Here is a 21528-nt window from a genome sequence, read left to right on the forward strand (position 1 = left end):
ATACGCAGTGGAGGGGTAGATAGTGGAGTGGGATTAATTTTCATCATTTTCTGGTGGGAGGGCAGTCGCAATGCAATGCACATGGGTCCGCTTCGTCTGGGGCGCTGTGCATATACCTATTTGCTGGCCCCCTGATGTATTAACAGAGGGACTGTCACTCACCGCTCGTTATGTCCCCTCTCCCACTTCGCCAGGTCAGGGCTGGCGATGCAGCACTGTTGCTGCTTTCATGTGTTTTTTTTTATTTTTTTATTAAACTTTATTGCACGTGGACATTCTTCTGCTGGTCCACACAGCCTTATTGCGCATGTGCCGGGGGCCTCCGGCGGGGCAGGCAGGAAGCAGGGGAGAAGGGCGCATGCTAACATCTGCGGCGCCGATCCCAGCCGAGCCGATGTGGAAGGAGCGCTATCGTGTGACAGGTGAGATAACGCCCTCCCACATCGGCAGCCAGTCATATAATACATTGTGGCGGCGGGAGGGGGCGTATCACCACGATAATGTGGTGATACGCCCCCAAGCACATCACATCCGTTAGGACGTTTTTCATACATCACCCTCAGATTTCTTAGCTTTCAATGGGATATAAAACTAGAGAGTCTCACCTTTCAGGAGGTACTGGGGACTTGGGGATCAGGAGCCAGAGCAATCCACTTACAAATATATAAGACCGCATACTAGGTGTGTGGAGCTGGAGCAGGGAGCAGCTGCTGGAAGGCTGATATCTCTGGTTCTGGGCTTAGTAGAGACAAGCTGCCAGTGTCCACCAAAAGGGCAGAGTCCCAGCTTTTGGAGTATTCCCTCAGAAAAACTCTTAAGTCAGACAGAACCCGAGATATCTGGCTGGGAAGAGCAATTAACAGGCTTAGATGGGGACCGCTGCTTTGACATCGAATATCTCCGGTTCCCCAGGGCCGATTTTCAAAAATCTGGAACCTCTGGAAAGAGGGGACCCTCGGCTATCAGCTTAGGGCCCTTATACTTCTGGGGTCCTTGGGTAAGCGCCCACTGAGTCCATATGAAAAGACGGCCCTGCTCACCCAGAGTCCTGAGTGCAGCTTTCACCTCAAGTCCTGAGTCCAGTTCTCACCCTGCCCTCACTGTCACACTCGATCAGACTCACCCCCACTCCAGAGTGCAGCTGCAGCTTTCACTGTGACGATCAGACTCACCCCCAGTCCTGAGTGAAGATCTCACCCCGCCATCACTGTCACACTCGATCAGACTCGCCCAAACCCTGAGTGCAGCTTTCACTGTGACTCTCTATCGGACTGTCACCCGCAGTCACATGATCTCCAAGCGCCGCCCGTCCACACACTGTGAACGGGAAACAGGGCACACTGACCCGGCTCCCGTTCACACCGCACAGCGAGCCGAGTTGAACACGCGTTCAACCCTCCTCGCTAGCAGGGTTGATATACCGGGTCACTCAACCCGGTATATTGCCCCTGGTACCTTTCACACCACACAGGAACACGAGTTATGCGCGCTCATGTGCCAATTACCCATGTTCAAAGCTGCTGGTGTGAAAGGGGTATCAAGGCAACCAGTGGTGGCGTGGATAGTGGAACTGCAAGCCCCCGGCCTTGCTCCTCCCCATGGGCGTTTAGCCCATTAGGATTTACCAACTACCGCCTGTCCCTCAGTTCTCAGACCCTCATCCCGACACCTCCATACCCTCCAACATTTTACACAGAAAAATCGCTACAAATCCGAAAAAGGGGCGTGGTCGCGTGTAAAGGGGGCGTGGTCACGCACCTTTTCCTATACTTTCAATGGAAGTTTGGAGAGGCAAAAATCGGTACAGACCATGAAAAAAAGGTACTGTACCTATCAAAAAGGTACAGTTGGAGGGTATGGACACCTCCTGTCACCCCCCAGCTCTCTGCACCTCACCCCGGGCACTCCCTGTCACCCACACCAGCTTACCGCACCTCACCCCGGGCAAACCCCCCTCCTCCCAGCTCCCCGCACCTCACCCCGGGCACTCCCGATCACTGTCGAGGGAATTAGCCCTCATTACAGCACACAGTGACAGGGAGGGCACTAGGTGAATCTGCCAATCTCCAATATGGCGCCGCTATGATCTTGGCTCCTCCTTTCGGCCGTGCAGCACAGCTGCTGGGTGGGCGGGGTCTCTGATATCCCCGGTTACCCGCCCGGCGCGGGTGGAGTGATGCGGGCGGAGTTCGTTGTTCAGGTAGGTTTAACGTAACCCACCTCTAGGACTATGCCACCCCCTGTCTCTACGGCTGTCCCCCCCCCCCCACCTCTGGGACTATATATCCCCACACCTCTACAACTGTCACCCCCCCCCCCCCCCCCCTCTAACACTGTCACTCCTCACCTCTAGGACTAAATATTCCCACACCTCTACAACTGTCACCCCCTCCCCTCCTCTAACACTGTCACTCCTCACCTCTAGGACTATATATTCCCACACCTCTACAACTGTCACCCCCCTCTCCTCCTCTAACACTGTCACTCCTCACCTCTAGGATTATATATTCCCACACCTCTACAACTGTCATCCCCATTCTCTAGGACTATGCCGCTCCTCCACCTCTAGGACTGTGCCACCCCTCACTTCTAGGACTATGCTGCTCCTCCATCTGTAGGGCTGTACCCCCCCCCCCCCCCCCCCCCCACACACACACACACCTGTAGGGCTGTGCCCCCCCCCCCTCTCACCTGTAGGACTGTGGCCCCCCTCACCTGTAGGGCTGTGCCACCTCTCACCTCTAGGATTATATATTCCCCCAACACACACATACTGTAGAGGATACAGTCCATATAGTGTGTATGTCCTGTGGAGGGTGAATCAGACAGACCTGAGAGGCAGCGGTATATTTACTGTCTATTCACACTGTAATTACTGTCAATATTTAGGGTAGAAACACTTAGCTGGCCTGTGCTACCTGTACACATGGTGTTATCCTGGACGCCACCACCGCAGATGCACCTGTTCTCTCCTCAGCATATATTTATTATTATTACTACACAGTGTTTATAGCATGGCCACGGCATACTCTGCTCTGTACTATTAGTATATTGCTCACACAGTGTATTCAGCAACAAACCACCGTACAGATGTGAAGGGCCCAGCTCATAGGAGCTCACACTCTAAATGACTGGGCATTGTGTGGCTGTATTACATTGCCCATAGTCCCGGCTCTGTGTGTGACCTCTCTGGGATATGTAGTGCATGTGCTCCAGCAACAGCTAATAACCTGTTCTCTCTCCTTCCTGCTGTATGTTTATAGCTGCCGCTACACGGGTTTATGCTACACGGGTTTATTTTACACTGTTGTGACTTATTGCTTCATGTTTTATGTTGTTCCCTGAGGACATAATGGACATGTCATACTGTATGGAGATAAATGTTTTATTAGCATTGTTTAGGGAACAACATGGACAGAGAATAGGGCTGTGTCCTGACGGTCTCACTGTGGTAACATAGAAACGCGATTTGCTGGCAGAAGGGAGTGGATGGGTCCGCCTAACCTGCCCTGTTCTACTCTTTACCTCTTCTTTATGAAGTTATTTTTTTTTTTTTATTGTGCAGCGGATATCTCCCGGCAGTGACTAGTGATGGGGAACACGGAGAGTGGAGATTACCAGAAGCGGCTGTCTCCAGCGGAACAGACTGAGGTAGGGAGGAGGTTTGAGGACCTATGTCAGACGAAGGACGCCAGTAAGAAAACTGTGGTACTGGCTGCGTTCCAGGTAGGATGCGATCAAGGGGTTTCTCTATAACGTGGTCTTTATAGAAGCCGCTTATATTATTCACAAATATGTAGGAAAGTGTCCAAACGATGTTCCATATCTGTGTGGAGTTTGTATGTTCTCCACGCATTTGTGCTCCGGTTTCCTTTCACGTTCCAAAAACATGCTGGTAGGTTACTTGGCTAAAACAATCCATGCATGTGTGTTTACATGTGATAGGTAGTATAGATTGTAAGCTCTGCTGGCGGTGAGACTGTTGTGAACGACTGAAATATTTTACGTAATGCGCTGTGTAATATGTGTGTGCTATATATGTAACTGTTAATAAATACTTTTCTCTGACGTCCTAGTGGATGCTGGGACTCCGTAAGGACCATGGGGATATAGCGGCTCCGCAGGAGACAGGGCACAAAATAAAAGCTTAAGGATCAGGTGGTGTGCACTGGCTCCTCCCCCTATGACCCTCCTCCAAGCCTCAGTTAGATTTTTGTGCCCGGCCGAGAAGGGTGCAATCTAGGTGGCTCTCCTGAGCTGCTTAGAATAAAAGTTTAGTTAGGTTTTTTTATTTTCAGTGAGTCCTGCTGGCAACAGGCTCACTGCATCGTGGGACTAAGGGGAGAAGAAACGGACTCACCTGAGTGCAGAGTGGATCGGGTTTCTTAGGCTACTGGACACTAGCTCCAGAGGGACGATCACAGGTTCAGCCTGGATGGGTCACCGGAGCCGCGCCGCCGTCCCCCTTACAGAGCCAGAAGAGACGAAGAGGTCCGGTGAAATCGGCGGCAGAAGACATCCTGTCTTCAGACTAAGGTAGCGCACAGCACCGCAGCTGTGCGCCATTGCTCTCAGCACACTTCACACTCCGGTCACTGAGGGTGCAGGGCGCTGGGGGGGGGAGCGCCCTGAGACGCAATATAACAGAATACCTTAGGTGGCAAAACAGAATACATCACATATAGCTCCTGGGCTATATGGATGTATTTTAATCCCCTGCCATTTTACACAAAAAAGCGGGAGATAAGGACGTCGTGAAGGGGCGGAGCCTATCTCCTCAGCACACAAGCGCCATTTTCCCTCACAGCTCCGCTGGAAGGACGGCTCCCTGACTCTCCCCTGCAGTCCTGCTTCAGAATCAGGGTAAAAAAGAGAAGGGGGGGCATTGTTGGCAGCAAATAACAATAATTAACAGCAGCTATAAGGGAATAACACTTATATAAGGTTATCCCTGTATATATATATATAGCGCTGGGTGTGTGCTGGCAGACTCTCCCTCTGTCTCTCCAAAGGGCTAAGTGGGGTCCTGTCCTCTATCAGAGCATTCCCGGTGTGTGTGTGCTGTGTGTCGGTACGCGTGTGTCGACATGTATGAGGAGGAAAATTATGTGGAGGCGGAGCAGTTGCCTGCGTTGGTGATGTCACCCCCTAGGGAGTCGACACCTGACTGGATGATTGTATTTAAACAATTAAGTGATAATGTCAGCAATTTGCAAAAAACTGTTGACGACATGAGACAGCCGGCAAATCAGTTAGTGCCTGTCCAGGCGTCTCAGACACCGTCAGGGGCGCTAAAACGCCCGTTACCTCAGTGGGTCGACACAGACCCTGACACAGATACTGAGTCTAGTGTCGACGGTGACGAGACAAACGTAATGTCCAGTAGGGCCACACGTTACATGATCACGGCAATGAAAGAGGCATTGAACCTTTCTGACACTACAAGTACCACAAAGAAGGGTATTATGTGGGGTGAGAAAAAACTACCAATATTTTTTCCTGAGTCAGAGGAAATAAATGAGGTGTGTGAAAAAGCGTGGGTTTCTCCCGATAAAAAACAGCTAATTTCTAAAAAATTATTAGCATTATATCCTTTCCCGCCAGAGGTTAGGGCGCGTTGGGAAACACCCCCTAGGGTAGATAAGGCGCTCACACGTTTATCTAAACAAGTAGCGTTACCGTCTCCTGATACGGCTACCCTCAAAGAACCAGCTGATAGAAGGCTGGAAAATATCCTAAAAAGTATATACACACATACTGGTGTTATACTGCGACCAGCAATCGCCTCAGCCTGGATGTGCAGTGCTGGAGTCGCATGGTCGGATTCCCTGACTGAGAATATTGATACCCTGGATAGGGACAATATTTTGTTAACTATAGAACATTTAAAGGATGCATTATTATATATGCGTGATGCACAGAGGGATATTTGCACCCTGGCATCAAGAGTAAGTGCTATGTCCATCTCTGCCAGAAGAGCGTTGTGGACGCGACAGTGGTCAGGGGATGCGGATTCCAAACGGCACATGGAAGTATTGCCGTATAAAGGGGAGGAGTTATTTGGGGCTGGTCTATCGGACCTGGTGGCCACGGCAACGGCTGGAAAATCCACCTTTTTACCCCAGGTCACTCCACATCAGCAGAAAAAGACACCGTCTTTTCAATCTCAGTCCTTTCGTTCCCATAAGTACAAGCGAGCAAAAGGCCACTCCTTTCTGCCCCGGGGCAGAGGAAGAGGAAAAAGACTGCACCATGCAGCCGCTTCCCAAGAGCAGAAGCCCTCCCCTGCTTCTGCCAAGTCTTCAGCATGACGCTGGGGCTTTACAAGCAGACTCAGATATGGTGGGGGCCCGTCTCAAAAATTTCAACGCGCAGTGGGCTCACTCGCAAGTGGATCCCTGGATTCTACAGGTAGTATCGCAGGGGTACAAACTGGAATTCGAGGCGTTTCCCCCTCATCGTTTCCTGAAGTCTGCTTTACCAAAGTCTCCCTCCGACAGGGAGGCAGTTCTAGAAGCCATTCACAAGCTGTATTCCCAGCAGGTGATAATCAAGGTACCCCTCCTGCAACAAGGAAAGGGGTATTATTCCACGCTGTTGGTGGTACCGAAGCCGGACGGCTCGGTGAGACCAATTTTAAATCTGAAATCCTTGAACACTTACATAAAAAGGTTCAAATTCAAGATGGAGTCACTCAGAGCAGTGATAGCGAACCTGGAAGAAGGGGACTATATGGTGTCTCTGGACATCAAAGATGCTTATCTCCACGTCCCGATATACCCTTCTCACCAAGGGTACCTCAGGTTTGTAGTACTAAACTGTCATTATCAGTTTCAGACGCTGCCGTTTGGATTGTCCACGGCACCTCGGGTCTTTACCAAGGTAATGGCCGAAATGATGATTCTTCTACGAAGAAAAGGCATTTCAATTATCCCTTACTTGGACGATCTCCTGATAAGGGCAAGATCCAGGGAACAGTTAGAAGTCGGAGTAGCACTATCTCAGGTAGTGTTACGTCAGCACGGGTGGATTCTAAATATTCCAAAATCGCAGCTGATTCCAACGACACGTCTACTGTTCCTAGGAATGATTCTGGACACAGTCCAGAAGAAGGTGTTTCTCCCGGAGGAGAAGGCCAGGGAGTTATCCGAGCTAGTCAGGAACCTCCTAAAACCAGGACAGGTCTCAGTGCATCAGTGCACGAGGGTCCTGGGGAAAATGGTGGCTTCTTACGAAGCGATTCCATTCGGAAGATTCCATGCAAGAACATTTCAGTGGGATCTACTGGACAAATGGTCCGGATCGCATCTGCAGATGCATCAGCGGATAACCCTGTCGCCAAGGACAAGGGTGTCTCTCCTGTGGTGGCTGCAGAGTGCTCATCTACTAGAGGGCCGCAGATTTGGCATTCAGGATTGGATCCTGGTAACCACGGATGCCAGCCTGAGAGGCTGGGGAGCAGTCACACAGGGAAGGAATTTCCAGGGCCTGTGGTCAAGCTTGGAAACGTCTCTTCATATAAACATTCTGGAACTAAGGGCCATTTACAATGCCCTAAGTCAAGCAAAACCTCTGCTTCAGGGTCAGGCGGTGTTGATCCAATCGGACAACATCACGTCAGTCGCCCACGTAAACAGACAGGGCGGCACGAGAAGCAGGAGGGCAATGGCAGAAGCTGCAAGGATTCTTCGCTGGGCGGAAAATCATGTGATAGCACTGTCAGCAGTATTCATTCCGGGAGTGGACAACTGGGAAGCAGACTTCCTCAGCAGACACGACCTTCACCCGGGAGAGTGGGGACTTCACCCAGAAGTCTTCCACCTGATTGTAAACCGTTGGGAAAAACCAAAGGTGGACATGATGGCGTCACGTCTAAACAAAAAACTGGACAGATATTGCGCCAGGTCAAGGGACCCTCAGGCAATAGCAGTGGACGCTCTGGTAACGCCGTGGGTGTACCAGTCAGTGTATGTGTTCCCTCCTCTGCCTCTCATACCAAAAGTACTGAGAATCATAAGAAGGAGAGGAGTAAGAACTATACTCGTGGTTCCGGATTGGCCAAGACGGACTTGGTACCCGGAACTTCAAGAGATGCTCACGGACGAACCGTGGCCTCTACCTCTAAGAAAGGACCTGCTACTGCAGGGGCCTTGTCTGTTCCAAGACTTACCGCGGCTGCGTTTGACGGCATGGCGGTTGAACGCCGGATCCTGAGGGAAAAAGGCATTCCAGAAGAAGTCATCCCTACTCTGGTCAAAGCCAGGAAGGACGTAACCGCAAAACATTATCACCGCATTTGGCGTAAATATGTTGCGTGGTGTGAGGCCAAGAAGGCCCCTACAGAGGAATTTCAACTGGGTCGTTTCCTTCATTTCCTGCAAACAGGACTGTCTATGGGCCTAAAATTAGGGTCCATTAAGGTTCAAATTTCGGCCCTGTCGATTTTCTTCCAGAAAGAACTGGCTTCAGTACCTGAAGTTCAGACATTTGTAAAAGGGGTGCTGCACATACAGCCTCCTTTTGTGCCTCCAGTGGCACCTTGGGATCTCAATGTGGTGTTGAGTTTTCTAAAGTCACATTGGTTTGAACCACTTTCCACTGTGGACTTAAAATATCTCACATGGAAGGTGTCGATGCTGTTAGCCTTGGCTTCAGCCAGGCGTGTGTCAGAATTGGCGGCTTTATCATATAAAAGCCCTTACTTGATATTTCATTCTGACAGGGCGGAATTGAGGACTCGTCCTCAATTTCTACCTAAGGTGGTTTCTGCATTTCACATGAACCAACCTATTGTGGTACCTGCGGCTACCAGGGACTTAGAGGACTCTAAGTTGCTTGACGTTGTCAGGGCCTTGAAAATATATGTTTCCAGGACGGCTGGAGTCAGAAAATCTGACTCGCTGTTTATCCTGTATGCACCCAACAAGCTGGGTGCTCCTGCTTCTAAGCAGACGATTGCTCGTTGGATTTGTAGTACAATTCAGCTTGCACATTCTGTGGCAGGATTGCCACAGCCAAAATCCGTAAAAGCCCATTCCACAAGGAAGGTGGGCTCATCTTGGGCGGCTGCCCGAGGGGTCTCGGCTTTACAACTTTGCCGAGCAGCTACTTGGTCAGGGGCAAACACGTTTGCTAAATTCTACAAATTTGATACCCTGGCTGAGGAGGACCTGGAGTTCTCTCATTCGGTGCTGCAGAGTCATCCGCACTCTCCCGCCCGTTTGGGAGCTTTGGTATAATCCCCATGGTCCTTACGGAGTCCCAGCATCCACTAGGACGTCAGAGAAAATAAGATTTTACTTACCGATAAATCTATTTCTCGTAGTCCGTAGTGGATGCTGGGCGCCCATCCCTAGTGCGGATTGTCTGCAATACTTGTATATAGTTATTGTTACAAAAATTCGGGTTATTATTGTTGTGAGCCATCTTTTCAGAGGCTCCTTTGCGTTTATCATACTGTTAACTGGGTTCAGATCACAAGTTGTACGGTGTGATTGGTGTGGCTGGTATGAGTCTTACCCGGGATTCAATATCCTTCCTTATTATGTACGCTCGTCCGGGCACAGTATCCTAACTGAGGCTTGGAGGAGGGTCATAGGGGAGGAGCCAGTGCACACCACCTGATCCTTAAGCTTTTATTTTGTGCCCTGTCTCCTGCGGAGCCGCTATATCCCCATGGTCCTTACGGAGTCCCAGCATCCACTACGGACTACGAGAAATAGATTTATCGGTAAGTAAAATCTTATTTAAAATAACTTGAACTTCTTACTGTACTTCACTTGACTTATACCTGAACATCTGCTATTGCTCTCTGTTCTCAGTTATTGCAGGGTCCATCACAGGAAGTCTGTTGCGTGCAGAAAAATACCCCCAACCCCCCCCCCCCCCCCCCATCCCCCATCCCCCATCCCCAATCCTCAGTCACAGACTTTGTTTCCAATATCTTGAGTTCCGGAAAACACCTGATTGTGACACTTTTACATTTATATTTAGTGTTCATTCTAGCACCCTGCTCCTTTTGGTACACGTGTAGTTCCTCTTTCCTGCCTGGGGGTGTCGCTCTCTGCTCTGGTGCTTCTCAGCACATTCTGGTCTGTATTTTAGTGCTGAGATACAGAGCAGAGTGTTCTGAGAAGCACCAGAGCAGAGAGCGACACCCCAGGCAGGAAAGAGGAACTCCACGTATACTGAAAGGTGCAGGGTGCTAGAATGAACACTATATATTGTGTGTCTACAGAAGTAATGGGGTATTTGGTGAAGATTTATGGACACAGGAACCATCTGCTACTGTCTTTATGCCAAGGGCTATGGTGTATCTAGTCCCTCTCCTTGTGTCTCCTACATAATTATGCCAACTGCTCATTGCAATCATGTATATGCTAAATTATATGCGCTCTGTACTTGTGTATCCTGTTGTCAGCGTTATTCCTTTGTACGGTGCTACTGACCCCTTGTGACGCCTTAATAAATAATCTAGTCTGCATTAAACGCGTAACTCCCATCAATTGGTTTACATCAAAAATCCTTGCCAAGCTGGGCTCGCTGTGTAGATGCGCGTCCTGTCTACTTACTATGGCGAGTTGTAGTTAACGATTAAATGGCTATGTTCTGGCTTTCCCATAGCCCCAGAGCTTAGTTATTATGTATATCTATAACCACCTGTCTAGCTATCACCATCCTAATGCTGGCCATACACTAGTACGATATCGCATACGATTTAGACATGTCGTATGATGCATTATGTGCACGCCGTACGTGTTTTGGGTATGATTGCGATGCGCTTCCCCGTCGGGTCGAATGTCGCATCTTCAGATCATATGTGCAGCCCATATTATCCGTCGTAATCATACGCACATCGTACCTGGTTTTCTGCACATACAATGCATCGTATACGATCAGTGTTATTATTGAGTGGCATTTCCTTCCAGGTGATCACGTGCATTTTGTGAGGCACAGGATCGATTGATAGATTGTATCTTCATCGTATGCACATAAAACTCCAAATCGTATACTAGGGGCTCACGGGGAGGATTGAAGGTAAATCTTATGAGGAATTGGATCGGATGCTGGTCGTCCTAAAGCAGTGGTTCTCAACCGCGGTCCTCAAGTATCCCCAACAGTTCATGTTTTCCAGGTCACCTAGCAGTTGAACAGGTGTAATCATTACTCACTGACACATTCTAAAAGACCCGCAGGTGGAGCAAATTATTTCACTTGCAATCTTGTGAGGAGACCTGGAAAACATGAACTGTTGGGGGTACGGGACCGCGGATGAGAACCACTGTCCTAATATATGGCCAGCTTTAGAATAATGGGGCAGATGTTTTAACCTGGAGAAGGCATAAGGAAGTGATAAACCAGTGATATGTGCAAGTGATAAAGGCACCAGCCAATCAGCTCCAATATGTAAATTAACAGTTAGGATCTGATTGGCTGGGGTGTTTATCACCTTGCACATATCACTGGTTTATCACTTTCTTATGCCATCTCCAGGTTAATACATCTGCCCCAATATTTGGCTTTTTGTTCTATTGTTAAAATATATTCTTATTGATGTCTTATGAGTCATATTTTTATTCTCCAGAAATGTTACAATATAACTAATTATGCAGCTTGTGATTAAGACTTGCAGAAAGCGTTAATAATGTTTAGATGAAATCGCTGACTTGCACGCTATAAGCCAGCGGTTCTCAAACTGTGTGTCGTGGCACCCTGGGGTGCCTCAGGAAACTTGCACGGGTGCCTTGGATTGGTGGTCCAGGACCAATTAAAATTATTTATAGTCTATGTTATAGGCAAAACCAGTGCTGGTGGCTGCCAACATAGCAATACAGATGGAGGCACACTAGTCGTGACTCCGTCTGTGCACGGGCGCGCTCGCCCAGGCGCGCCTATCGATGAGAGCGTCTCCGTCCGGGGCACGTCCGTGACGGAGACGCGCCCTATTCTAGTCTGTGACTCAAATGTGGATAAAGGGAAGCTAATCTTGTCCCTCACCACATAACTGAATCTAAGGCTGACACAGTATAAACACAATTTACTTCATGTAATATTTCTTTCTCTTACGTCCTAGAGGATGCTGGGGACTCCGTAAGGACCATGGGGTATAGACGGGCTCCGCAGGAGACACGGGCACCTATAAAGAACTTTTAGTATGGGTGTGCACTGGCTCCTCCCTCTATGCCCCTCCTCCAGACCTCAGTTAGATCCTGTGCCCAGAGGAGAAGGGTGCACTGCAGAGAGCTCTCCTGAGTTTTCTGTGGAAAAAATAATTTTGTTAGGTTTTTTATTTTCAGGGAGCTCTGCTGGCAACAGGCTCCCTGCATCGTGGGACTGAGGGGAGACTAGCAGACCTACTTAAATGATAGGCTCTGCTTCTTAGGCTACTGGACACCATTAGCTCCAGAGGGAGTCGGAACACAGGTCTCACCCTGGGGTTCGTCCCGGAGCCGCGCCGCCGTCCTCCTCACAGAGCCGGAAGATAGAAGCCGGGTGAGTATAAGAAGCAAGAAGACGTCAAAGGCGGCAGAAGACTTCAGATCTTCATGAGGTAAAGCGCGCAGCGGTAAGCTGCGCGCCATTGCTCCCACACACAGACACACAGAAAGCACTGATGGGTGCAGGGCGCAGGGGGGGCGCCCTGGGCAGCAATAAACCTCGTTTTTGGGCAAAAAAGGTCACATTAGGCTGCGGGGGCAGCAAATAGATGATCCCCCGCCATTTTATTAAAATTGAAGAGGGACCGAAGCCCGCCGCTGGAGGGGGCGGAGCTTGATCCCTCAGCAGTAACCAGCGCCATTTTCTCCACAGAGGCTGCAGAGAACGCTGGCTCCCCGGACTCTCCCCTGCTGAACACTTCAGAGGGCTGAAAAAGAGGAGGGGGGCACATTGGAGCGCAGTGAATGGGAAGATTGGCATTATATAATAATATAAAAGCGCTGTCTGGATTTTCCAGTGTCAGTTTGGCGCTGGGTGTGTGCTGGCATACTCTCTCTCTGTCTCTCCTAAGGGCCTGGTTGGGGATTTGTCCCCTTATAGGTATATCCCTGTGTGTGTGGGGTGTCGGTACGTGCGTGTCGGCATGTCTGAAGCGGAAGGCTTCTCCAAGGAGGAGGTGGAGCAGATGAGTGGTGTGTCCCCGTCGGTAGTGCCGACTCAGGAATGGATGGACATGTGGCATATGTTGAATGCAAGTGTGGCATCTTTACATAAGACGCTAGATAAAGCTGAATCCAGGGAGGCATCAGGGGGTCAATCCTTGGATTGGAGCGACTCACAGGGCCCGTCGAGGTCTCAAAAGCGTCCCTTGTCACTAATTGTGGACACAGATACTGACACGGACTCTGATTCCAGTGTCGATTATGATGAAGCTAGATTGCACCCTAAGGTGACAAAGAGTATTCAGTGTATGATTATTGCAATAAAAGATGTGTTGCATATTGCTGATGAACCCTCTGTTCCAGACACGAGGGTACACATGTATAAGGGAAAGAAACAGATAATAAACTTTCCCCCATCTCATGAACTTAACGAGTTATTTGAAAAAGCTTGGGAGACTCCAGATAAGAGGCTGCAGATTCCCAAAAGAATTAATATGGCATACCCTTTCCCTACACAGGACAGGGTACGTTGGGAATCCTCTCCCACTGTGGACAAGGCTTTAACACGCCTGTCCAAGAAAGTGGCGCTGCCGTCTCCAGACACAGCGGCCCTCAAGGACCCTGCGGACCGCAGGCAGGAGACTACATTAAAGTCTATTTATTCACATACTGGTGCTTTGCTCAGACCGGCAATTGCGTCGGCATGGGTATGTAGCGCAGTTGCAGCTTGGACAGATACCCTGTCGGCTGACCTTGATACCCTAGATAGGGATGCTATTTTGTTAACTCTAGACGCAGTCTTGTATATGAGAGACGCTCAAAGGGACATTGGGTTGCTGGGTTCTAGAGCCAATGCCATGGCTATTTCAGCGAGACGATCCTTATGGACCCGCCAATGGACGGGTGATACGGATTCGAAAAAGCATATGGAGGTTTTACCCTATAAGGGTGACGTGTTGTTTGGGGATGGGCTCGTGGACCTGGTTTCCACAGCTACCGCGGGTAAATCTACCTTTTTACCTTTTATTCCCCAACAGCAAAAGAAAACTCCACAATATCACATGCAGTCCTTTTGGTCGCAAAAGTCCAGAAGAGGTCGGGGATCCTCCTTCCTTGCCAGAGGTAAGGGTAGAGGAAAGAGAACACCTGCTTCGGCTGGTGCCCAGGAACAGAAGTCCTCCCCGGCTTCTACAAAACCCACTGCATGACGCTGAGGCTCCCCTGCGGGAGTCCGCACCAGTGGGGGCACGCCTTCGACTCTTCAGCCAGGTCTGGGTCAGTTCAGACGTGAATCCTTGGGCATTGGAAATAGTTTCCCAAGGCTACAAACTGGAATTCGAAGAGGTGCCTCCACACCGATTTTTCAAGTCGGCCTTACCAACTTCTACCCCAGTGGGATGTAGTGTTAGCTGCAATTCAAGCGCTGTGTCAACAGCAAGTAATTATCAGGGTTCCCCTGAACCAACAGGGAAAAGGGTACTATTCGACCCTCTTTGTGGTCCTGAAGCCGTATGGTTCGGTCAGACCCATTTTAAATCTACAATCCCTAAACCTGTACTTGAAAAGATTCAAATTCAAGATGGAATCGCTCCGAGCGGTAATAGCCAGCCTGGAGGGGGGGATTTTATGGTGTCACTGGACATAAAGGATGCTTACCTTCATGTCCCCATATATCCCTCTCATCAGGAGTACCTGAGATTCGCTGTACAGGATTGTCATTACCAGTTTCAGACGTTGCCGTTTGGGCTTTCCACGGCCCCGAGGATTTTCACCAAGATAATGGCGGAAATGATGGTGGTCCTGCGCAAGCAAGGAGTCACAATTATCCCATACTTGGACGATCTCCTGATAAAGGCGAGATCAAAAGAGCAATTGCTGAGAAACGTGTCACTCTCTCTGAGAGTACTCCAGCAACACGGTTGGATTCTCAATCTACCGAAGTCACAGCTGGTTCCAACAACTCGACTAGCGTTCCTAGGTATGATACTGGACACGGAACAAAAGAAGGTTTTCTCCCGTTGGAAAAAGCCCAGGACCTCCAGAACATGGTCAGAGACCTGCTAAAACCAAAAAGAGTGTCAGTTCATCAATGCACTCGTGTTCTGGGGAAAATGGTGGCAGCCTACGAGGCCATCCCCTTCGGCAGGTTCCATGCGAGGACGTTTCAATGGGACCTTCTGGACAAATGGTCCGGGTCCCATCTACAATTACATCAAAAGATAACACTGTCCCCCAGGGCCAGGGTGTCTCTTCTATGGTGGCTGCAAAGTGCTCACCTCCTAGAGGGTCGCAGATTCTGCATTCAGGACTGGGTTCTGGTAACCACGGACGCGAGTCTCCGAGGATGGAGAGCAGTCACCCAAGGAAGAAATTTTCATGGACTATGGACAAGCAAGGAGTCCTGCCTGCACATCAACGTGTTGGAATTAAGGGCCATATACCACGGCCTTCAACAAGCGGAGAGTCTTCTTCGAAACCTATCGGTGCTGATTCAATCGGACAATGTCACAGCAGTGGCTCATGTGAACCGCCAAGGCGGGACAAGGAGCAGAGTCGCGATGGCAGAAGCCACCAGGATTCTTCGCTGGGCGGAAAATCACGTAAGCGCTCTGTCAGCTGTCTTCATTCCGGGTGTGGACAACTGGGAGGCAGACTTCCTCAGCAGACACGATCTCCATCCAGGAGAGTGGGGACTTCATCAAGAAGTCTTTGCAGAGATAACGGGTCTTTGGGGAGTTCCTCAAATAGACATGATGGCGTCACGCCTCAACAAGAAGCTTCGGAGGTATTGTACCAGGTCCCGGGACCCTCAGGCAATAGCAGTAGACGCTCTGGTAACGCCATGGGTGTTCCAATCGGTCTACGTGTTTCCTCCTCTTCCTCTCATCACAAAGGTGTTGAGGATCATAAGGCGAAAAAGAGTACAGACAATACTCATTGTTCCAGACTGGCATCGAAGGGCCTGGTACTCAGATCTTCAGGAGATGCTCACAGAAGATCCTTGGCCTCTTCCTCTAAGGGAGGGCCTGTTGCAGCAGGGGCCCTGCATGTTCCAAGACTTACCGCGGTTACGTTTGACGGCATGGCGGTTGAACGCCGGATCCTAGCTGAGAAGGGTATTCCAGAAGAGGTCATGCCTACTCTAATAAAGGCTAGGAAGGAGGTGACGGCAAAACATTATCACCGTATCTGGCGGAAATATGTCTCTTGGTGTGAAACCAAGAATGCTACTACGGAAGATTTCCATTTGGGTCGTTTTCTCCACTTCCTACAGACAGGAGTGGATATGGGCCTAAAATTAGGCTCTGTTAAGGTTCAGATGTCGGCTCTGTCGATATTCTTTCAGAAGGAATTGGCTTCTCTTCCAGAAGTCCAGACTTTTGAAAAGGGAGTGCTACACATCCAGCCTCCAGTGGCACCATGGGACCTGAACGTGGTGTTGCAGTTCCTAAAATCAGACTGGTTTGTACCCCTTAACACAGTTGAGTTGAAATTTCTCACCTGGAAGGTGGTCATGTTATTGGCCTTGGCATCTGCAAGGCGGGTGTCAGAATTAGCGGCCTTGTCTCACAAGAGCCCCTACTTGATTTTTCATGTTGTTAGAGCGGAATTGAGGACTCGTCCTCAATTTTTACCTAAGGTGGTTTCTTCATTCCATATAAACCAACCTATTGTGGTGCCTGTGGCTACGAGTGACTTGGAGGATTCCAGGTCCGTGGATGTGGTCAGGGCTTTAAAGATTTATGTAGCCAGGACGGCTAGAATTAGGAAAACAGAGGCTCTGTTTGTTCTGTATGCAACCAACAAGATTGGCGCGCCTGCTTCAAAGCAGACTATTGCTCACTGGATCTGTAACACGATTCAGCAGGCGTATGTTACGGCTGGATTGCCGTTACCACATTCAGTAAAGGCCCATTCCACTAGGAAGGTGGGCTCTTCTTGGGCGGCTGCCCGAGGCGTCTCGGCATTATAACTTTGCCGAGCGGCGACTTGGTCGGGGTCAAACACTTTTGCTAAATTCTACAAGTTTGATACCCTGGCTGATGAGGACCTAGCATTTGCTCAGTCGGTGTTGCAGAGTCATCCGCACTCTCCCGCCCGATTGGGAGCTTTGGTATGAACCCCATGGTCCTTACGGAGTCCCCAGCATCCTCTAGGACGTAAGAGAAAATAAGATTTTTTAAATTCAATATTTTTTATTGAGATTTTCAATTTTGCGTTAACACTTCACACATACAACACACAAACATAGACCACACCCAACATGTGTGGAGATAACATTACATGTATGCAGTCTATAGTATATCAATTAATCATTATTACCTATAGAGCATATAGTCACAAAGCAACGGTATCTTAGCTCAACACATCTAGAGCATAACAGTTCCCTGAAAGTCTTAGACACAGCAGAAATGTCACAGTATGTTACAGATATCATAGCAAGGCAAGACCGGCCGCGAGGACCCCCCTCTCACACAACATCCCATACTGACACACTGAAAATAACCCGGTTTTAACTATATATCTCTTTGTAATATTTAGAATCCATCCATCTACCCCATATTGTTGACCATTTCTTCTCCACCTTCCTAGCCAGAAACACAAATTTTTCATGCGCAATCGTTTCATTGACCAGGGATATCCACGCCCCAGTTGTCGGGGCTTCACTAGCCAGCCATAGCCGGGCAATACAGACCCTAGCTAAAGCGCATAGATTAATAACGTATCGTCTACTAGGTGGGTCCAGGGCTTCCTCGTCCACAATCAACAGTGTACAAAGTGCAGGAGTACACACGAAGGAGGGAATACCTGTGTCACACAGGATCCGTATAACCGCCGTCCAAAACACAGACACGCCAGGACACACCCACAGTAAGTGCCAGAAGTCTGCATCCACGGCTCCACATCTAGGGCATTGCGAGGTGTGGGCTCCCCCGATATGTGCTAATCTCACCGGGGTCATATACACCCTGTGTAGAATGTATAGTTGTATTTGCTGATATCTAACAGAGGAGGTGGAGATCCGATGGGCCCCTATGGCAGTATTCCATGCATCATCCGATAGCATGCCCACATCCGATTCCCACCTACCCCTAAGAGCCGTGAGAGGGTCACTATGGTGCATTAGCAGGATACGACCATATATCCTAGAAACTAAGTGTCCCGCGTCTAGCGTCTGCAACATTGTTTTAACCGGGGAGTCAGTTAAGACTGGAGGGTCATTTGGGAACTGGGCTGCCAGTGCATGTCTCAGCCGTAGGAATTGAAAAAAGAACCTTGAGGGAATGTTGTGTGCGTGTTGAAGTTGTTGGAAAGAATTGAGAACCCCATCACTATATATATGGCCCATAGATGATACTCCCCATCTTCCCCAAACCTCTCGGACCTGAAGCTGACACAGTTCAGGCAACCCATAAATATTATCCAGAGGGGTGTCAGGGTCGACGCCATGGCCCCGCATCACCGAGTGCACCATTTTCCACACCAGGATGGCTTGCTTAATAAGCGGTATTGTGGACATTTTAACACTGCCACAGAGAAGTAGCTGTAATGGGGAGCCCCCCGGGTAGTCGTGATGCAACATCAGTGAATGCAAAGCCAGGGGGCCGAGATCATTAACCCACTCCCAGATATGTGTCAATTGCGCCGCGTAGTAGTAAAAACGGAAATTGGGGAGGGCCAGACCGCCCATTTCACGTGTTCTGGTCATGGTATCTAGTTTTAAGCGTGCACGTTTACTAGCCCACACCAGGGAGGAAATCAACCCATCTATTTGTTTAAAGATCTTCTGTGGAATATAAACGGGTGATTGCTGCAGGACATAGAGTAGCTTGGGCAGGAAGACCATTTTAACCATATTAACCCTCCCCATGACTGTTAAGGGCAACTTACCCCACGTCTGCACCCGGCCACGGAGGTATACTATTTGAGGAGTAATATTGAGAGAAGAGACTTTTTGAGGGTCATTAGACACCCAAACACCCAAATATTTGAATGATTCCACCCACTTCAATGGAAGAACCATCAATGGGGGGGCAGGGGCCTCACCCTTAAATTGGGAGAAATCCTTTATTATCCCACTTATCAGTAAGCCAGAGTATCGCCCAAACCCATCAATAATTTCCAAGATCCTAGGCATAGACTCAGCATAGCGATCCACAAACATCAGGATGTCATCAGCGTATAGGGCCACTCTGTCCTCCCGAGCACCCACTTTAAGTCCATAAATACCCGCATCTGTTCTCAGAAGACATGCCAGGGGTTCAATGGCCATAGCAAACAGAGTAGGGGACAAGGGACAGCCCTGTCGCGTGCCTCTAGACAGGGGAAAGGAGTGAGATACGAAACCATTGACCGCCACCCTTGCCGAGGGAGAGGAGTACATCAGTCGGACATATTTAATAAATTTCGGGCCGATGCCAAATCTACGCATAACTTCCCATAAATATTCCCACTCCACAGAGTCAAAAGCCTTAGCGGCATCCAGCGAGACAACAATGGAGGAGGAAGGGTCCGCCCGGGGGATTTGTAGGTGGGTAAACAAACGTCTGAGGTTAATGGAGGTCGATTTATTAGGCATGAATCCCGTCTGATCCGGGTGTATAATGTGGGAAATAACTATATTTAATCTGCCAGCCAATATCTTGGCCAAAATTTTAATGTCAGTGGGTAGGAGGGATATAGGACGGTAGGATTCCACTCTCTTGGGATCCTTGTCAGGCTTAGGGAGAACCACAATCACTGCCTCCGCCATAGACGGGGGAAGAGAATCCTGTGTAAACATCTGGCTATATAACTCAAGTAGGTGGGGAACAAAAAAATCCAAGTTATGTTTATAAACCTCGGATGGTATTCCATCCAATCCCGGGGCTTTACCACTAGGAGAGGCCTCAATCGCTGCTCTAACTTCATCGGGGGAAATGGGCGCCTCCAAAAGGTCGCAAGCCTCCCCGGACAAGGTGGGGAAGCCGACACGGTCTAAATAATCATTTAACTGTGATGAGGTGCAATCTAATTTAGATTTATATAAGCGACTATAGAAGGATACAAATTCAGCCGTCATCTGTGGAGTCTGGGTCAGGTGGACACCTTCAGCGCTCACAATCTCTACCACCACACTAGTAGGTCTGTCTCCCCGAGCCAGAGAAGCCAGATATGTCCCCGGCCTGTCCCCCGTGGCATAAAAGGCATGAGATGAGAAGAGGAGTCTATGCTGAGTCTTTTCCATTAGGTAATCTCTCCATTCCCTCTGAGCCGACAACCAGGCTGACTTGGAACCGATCAAGGAATCCTGCAAATATTGTAGTTCTGCAGCGACACACCGGGTCTCCAACTCAGCCTCCCTTTTCCTATAGAAGGATTTTAATTCTGACACCCGTTTAATCAAACTCCCCCGTAAAAAGGCCTTAAATGTGTCCCATAGGTTAGAGATAGACTGGTCGGTGCTATTCAGCGCGAAGAACTCCCGCCATGCGGCCACCATTTCAGATCCATCTCCCATGTGAACAAGCCAGAATGGGTTAAATTTCCACACAGCTTGACCTCTATCACAATTAAAATCTAAATTAAAGGTCAAGGGGGAGTGGTCCGATATACCTCTAGTCTCATATCTAATGTTACCGACGCGGGGAACCATGTCGCTCGAGAGGAGGGCCAGGTCAATCCTAGAGAACGAAGAATGGGAGTGTGAGAAACACGAGTATTGTTTAAGAGAAGGGTGTCTCAGTCTCCATGGATCGACCAGGCCCAACCCCGACACCACATTTGCAAACCCAGACCCCCCAGGACCTGCAGCAGATGGAGACATGGAGAGCCTATCCATGACCACGTCCAGCACATTATTGAAATCCCCCAAACAAATGACAGACACCCCGGGAGACAAGGCCATGAACCCAGCAACCCTCTTAAGTACATCGGGGGAATATGGAGGGGGCACGTAGACTGCCAGCAGGAGGACAGGAACATAAAATAACCTACATTTCAAAAACACATATCTCCCCCAAGGATCCGTTTGTATAGATTCCATTACAAAAGGGACTGTCCGCTTAATAAGGACTGAAACCCCGCGCGAGGCGGACGTGTGCATAGAGTGGTATGCCCAACCCACCCAGGGCTTCTTCAGAGAGAGAATCTTACTACCTACCAAATGTGTTTCCATAAGACAGACAATATCAGCCGCATAGTGTTTGAGCTGTCGGAGCACAAGAGACCTCTTAACTTTATCATTGAGCCCTCTCACATTCCACGAAACCACCTTAATCCCCGCCATAATACAGCAAAGGTATAATCAGTGCATCGCCCCGCGGCCGGTCAGCCCCGCCACATACAAATTTTGCAACCAGACACCACTGCTTATATTGCATGGTTGTAAACCACGTACTTTCTCTACATACATTTCCGCTCAAAAAATAAACATAACCCAACCCCC

The 21528-nt window shown here is 49.3% G+C and overlaps 1 protein-coding gene across 6 annotated transcripts in view; it reads left to right on the forward strand.

Annotated features, from left to right (window-relative positions):
- The first annotated feature begins 339 nt into the window (after positions 1-339).
- The window catches only part of MEAK7 (MTOR associated protein, eak-7 homolog), a 52941-nt gene continuing 31752 nt past the window's right edge, over positions 340-21528 (forward strand). Inside the window, exons 1-2 of one of the 6 annotated variants that reach the window (XM_063945712.1) lie at positions 340-422; positions 3566-3726. In XM_063945712.1, the coding sequence (XP_063801782.1) occupies positions 3592-3726 (135 nt within the window). In that variant the 5' untranslated portion in view covers positions 340-422; positions 3566-3591. Of the gene's footprint in view, positions 423-1918; positions 2201-2659; positions 2869-3565; positions 3727-10928; positions 11038-21528 lie in introns of those variants that run through there. The other 5 variants (XM_063945713.1, XM_063945709.1, XM_063945711.1 and 2 more) reach the window with 5 other exon arrangements.

The sequence above is a fragment of the Pseudophryne corroboree genome, chromosome 11, assembly GCF_028390025.1.
Source record: "Pseudophryne corroboree isolate aPseCor3 chromosome 11, aPseCor3.hap2, whole genome shotgun sequence".
In the NCBI taxonomy this organism is placed as follows: domain Eukaryota; kingdom Metazoa; phylum Chordata; class Amphibia; order Anura; family Myobatrachidae; genus Pseudophryne; species Pseudophryne corroboree.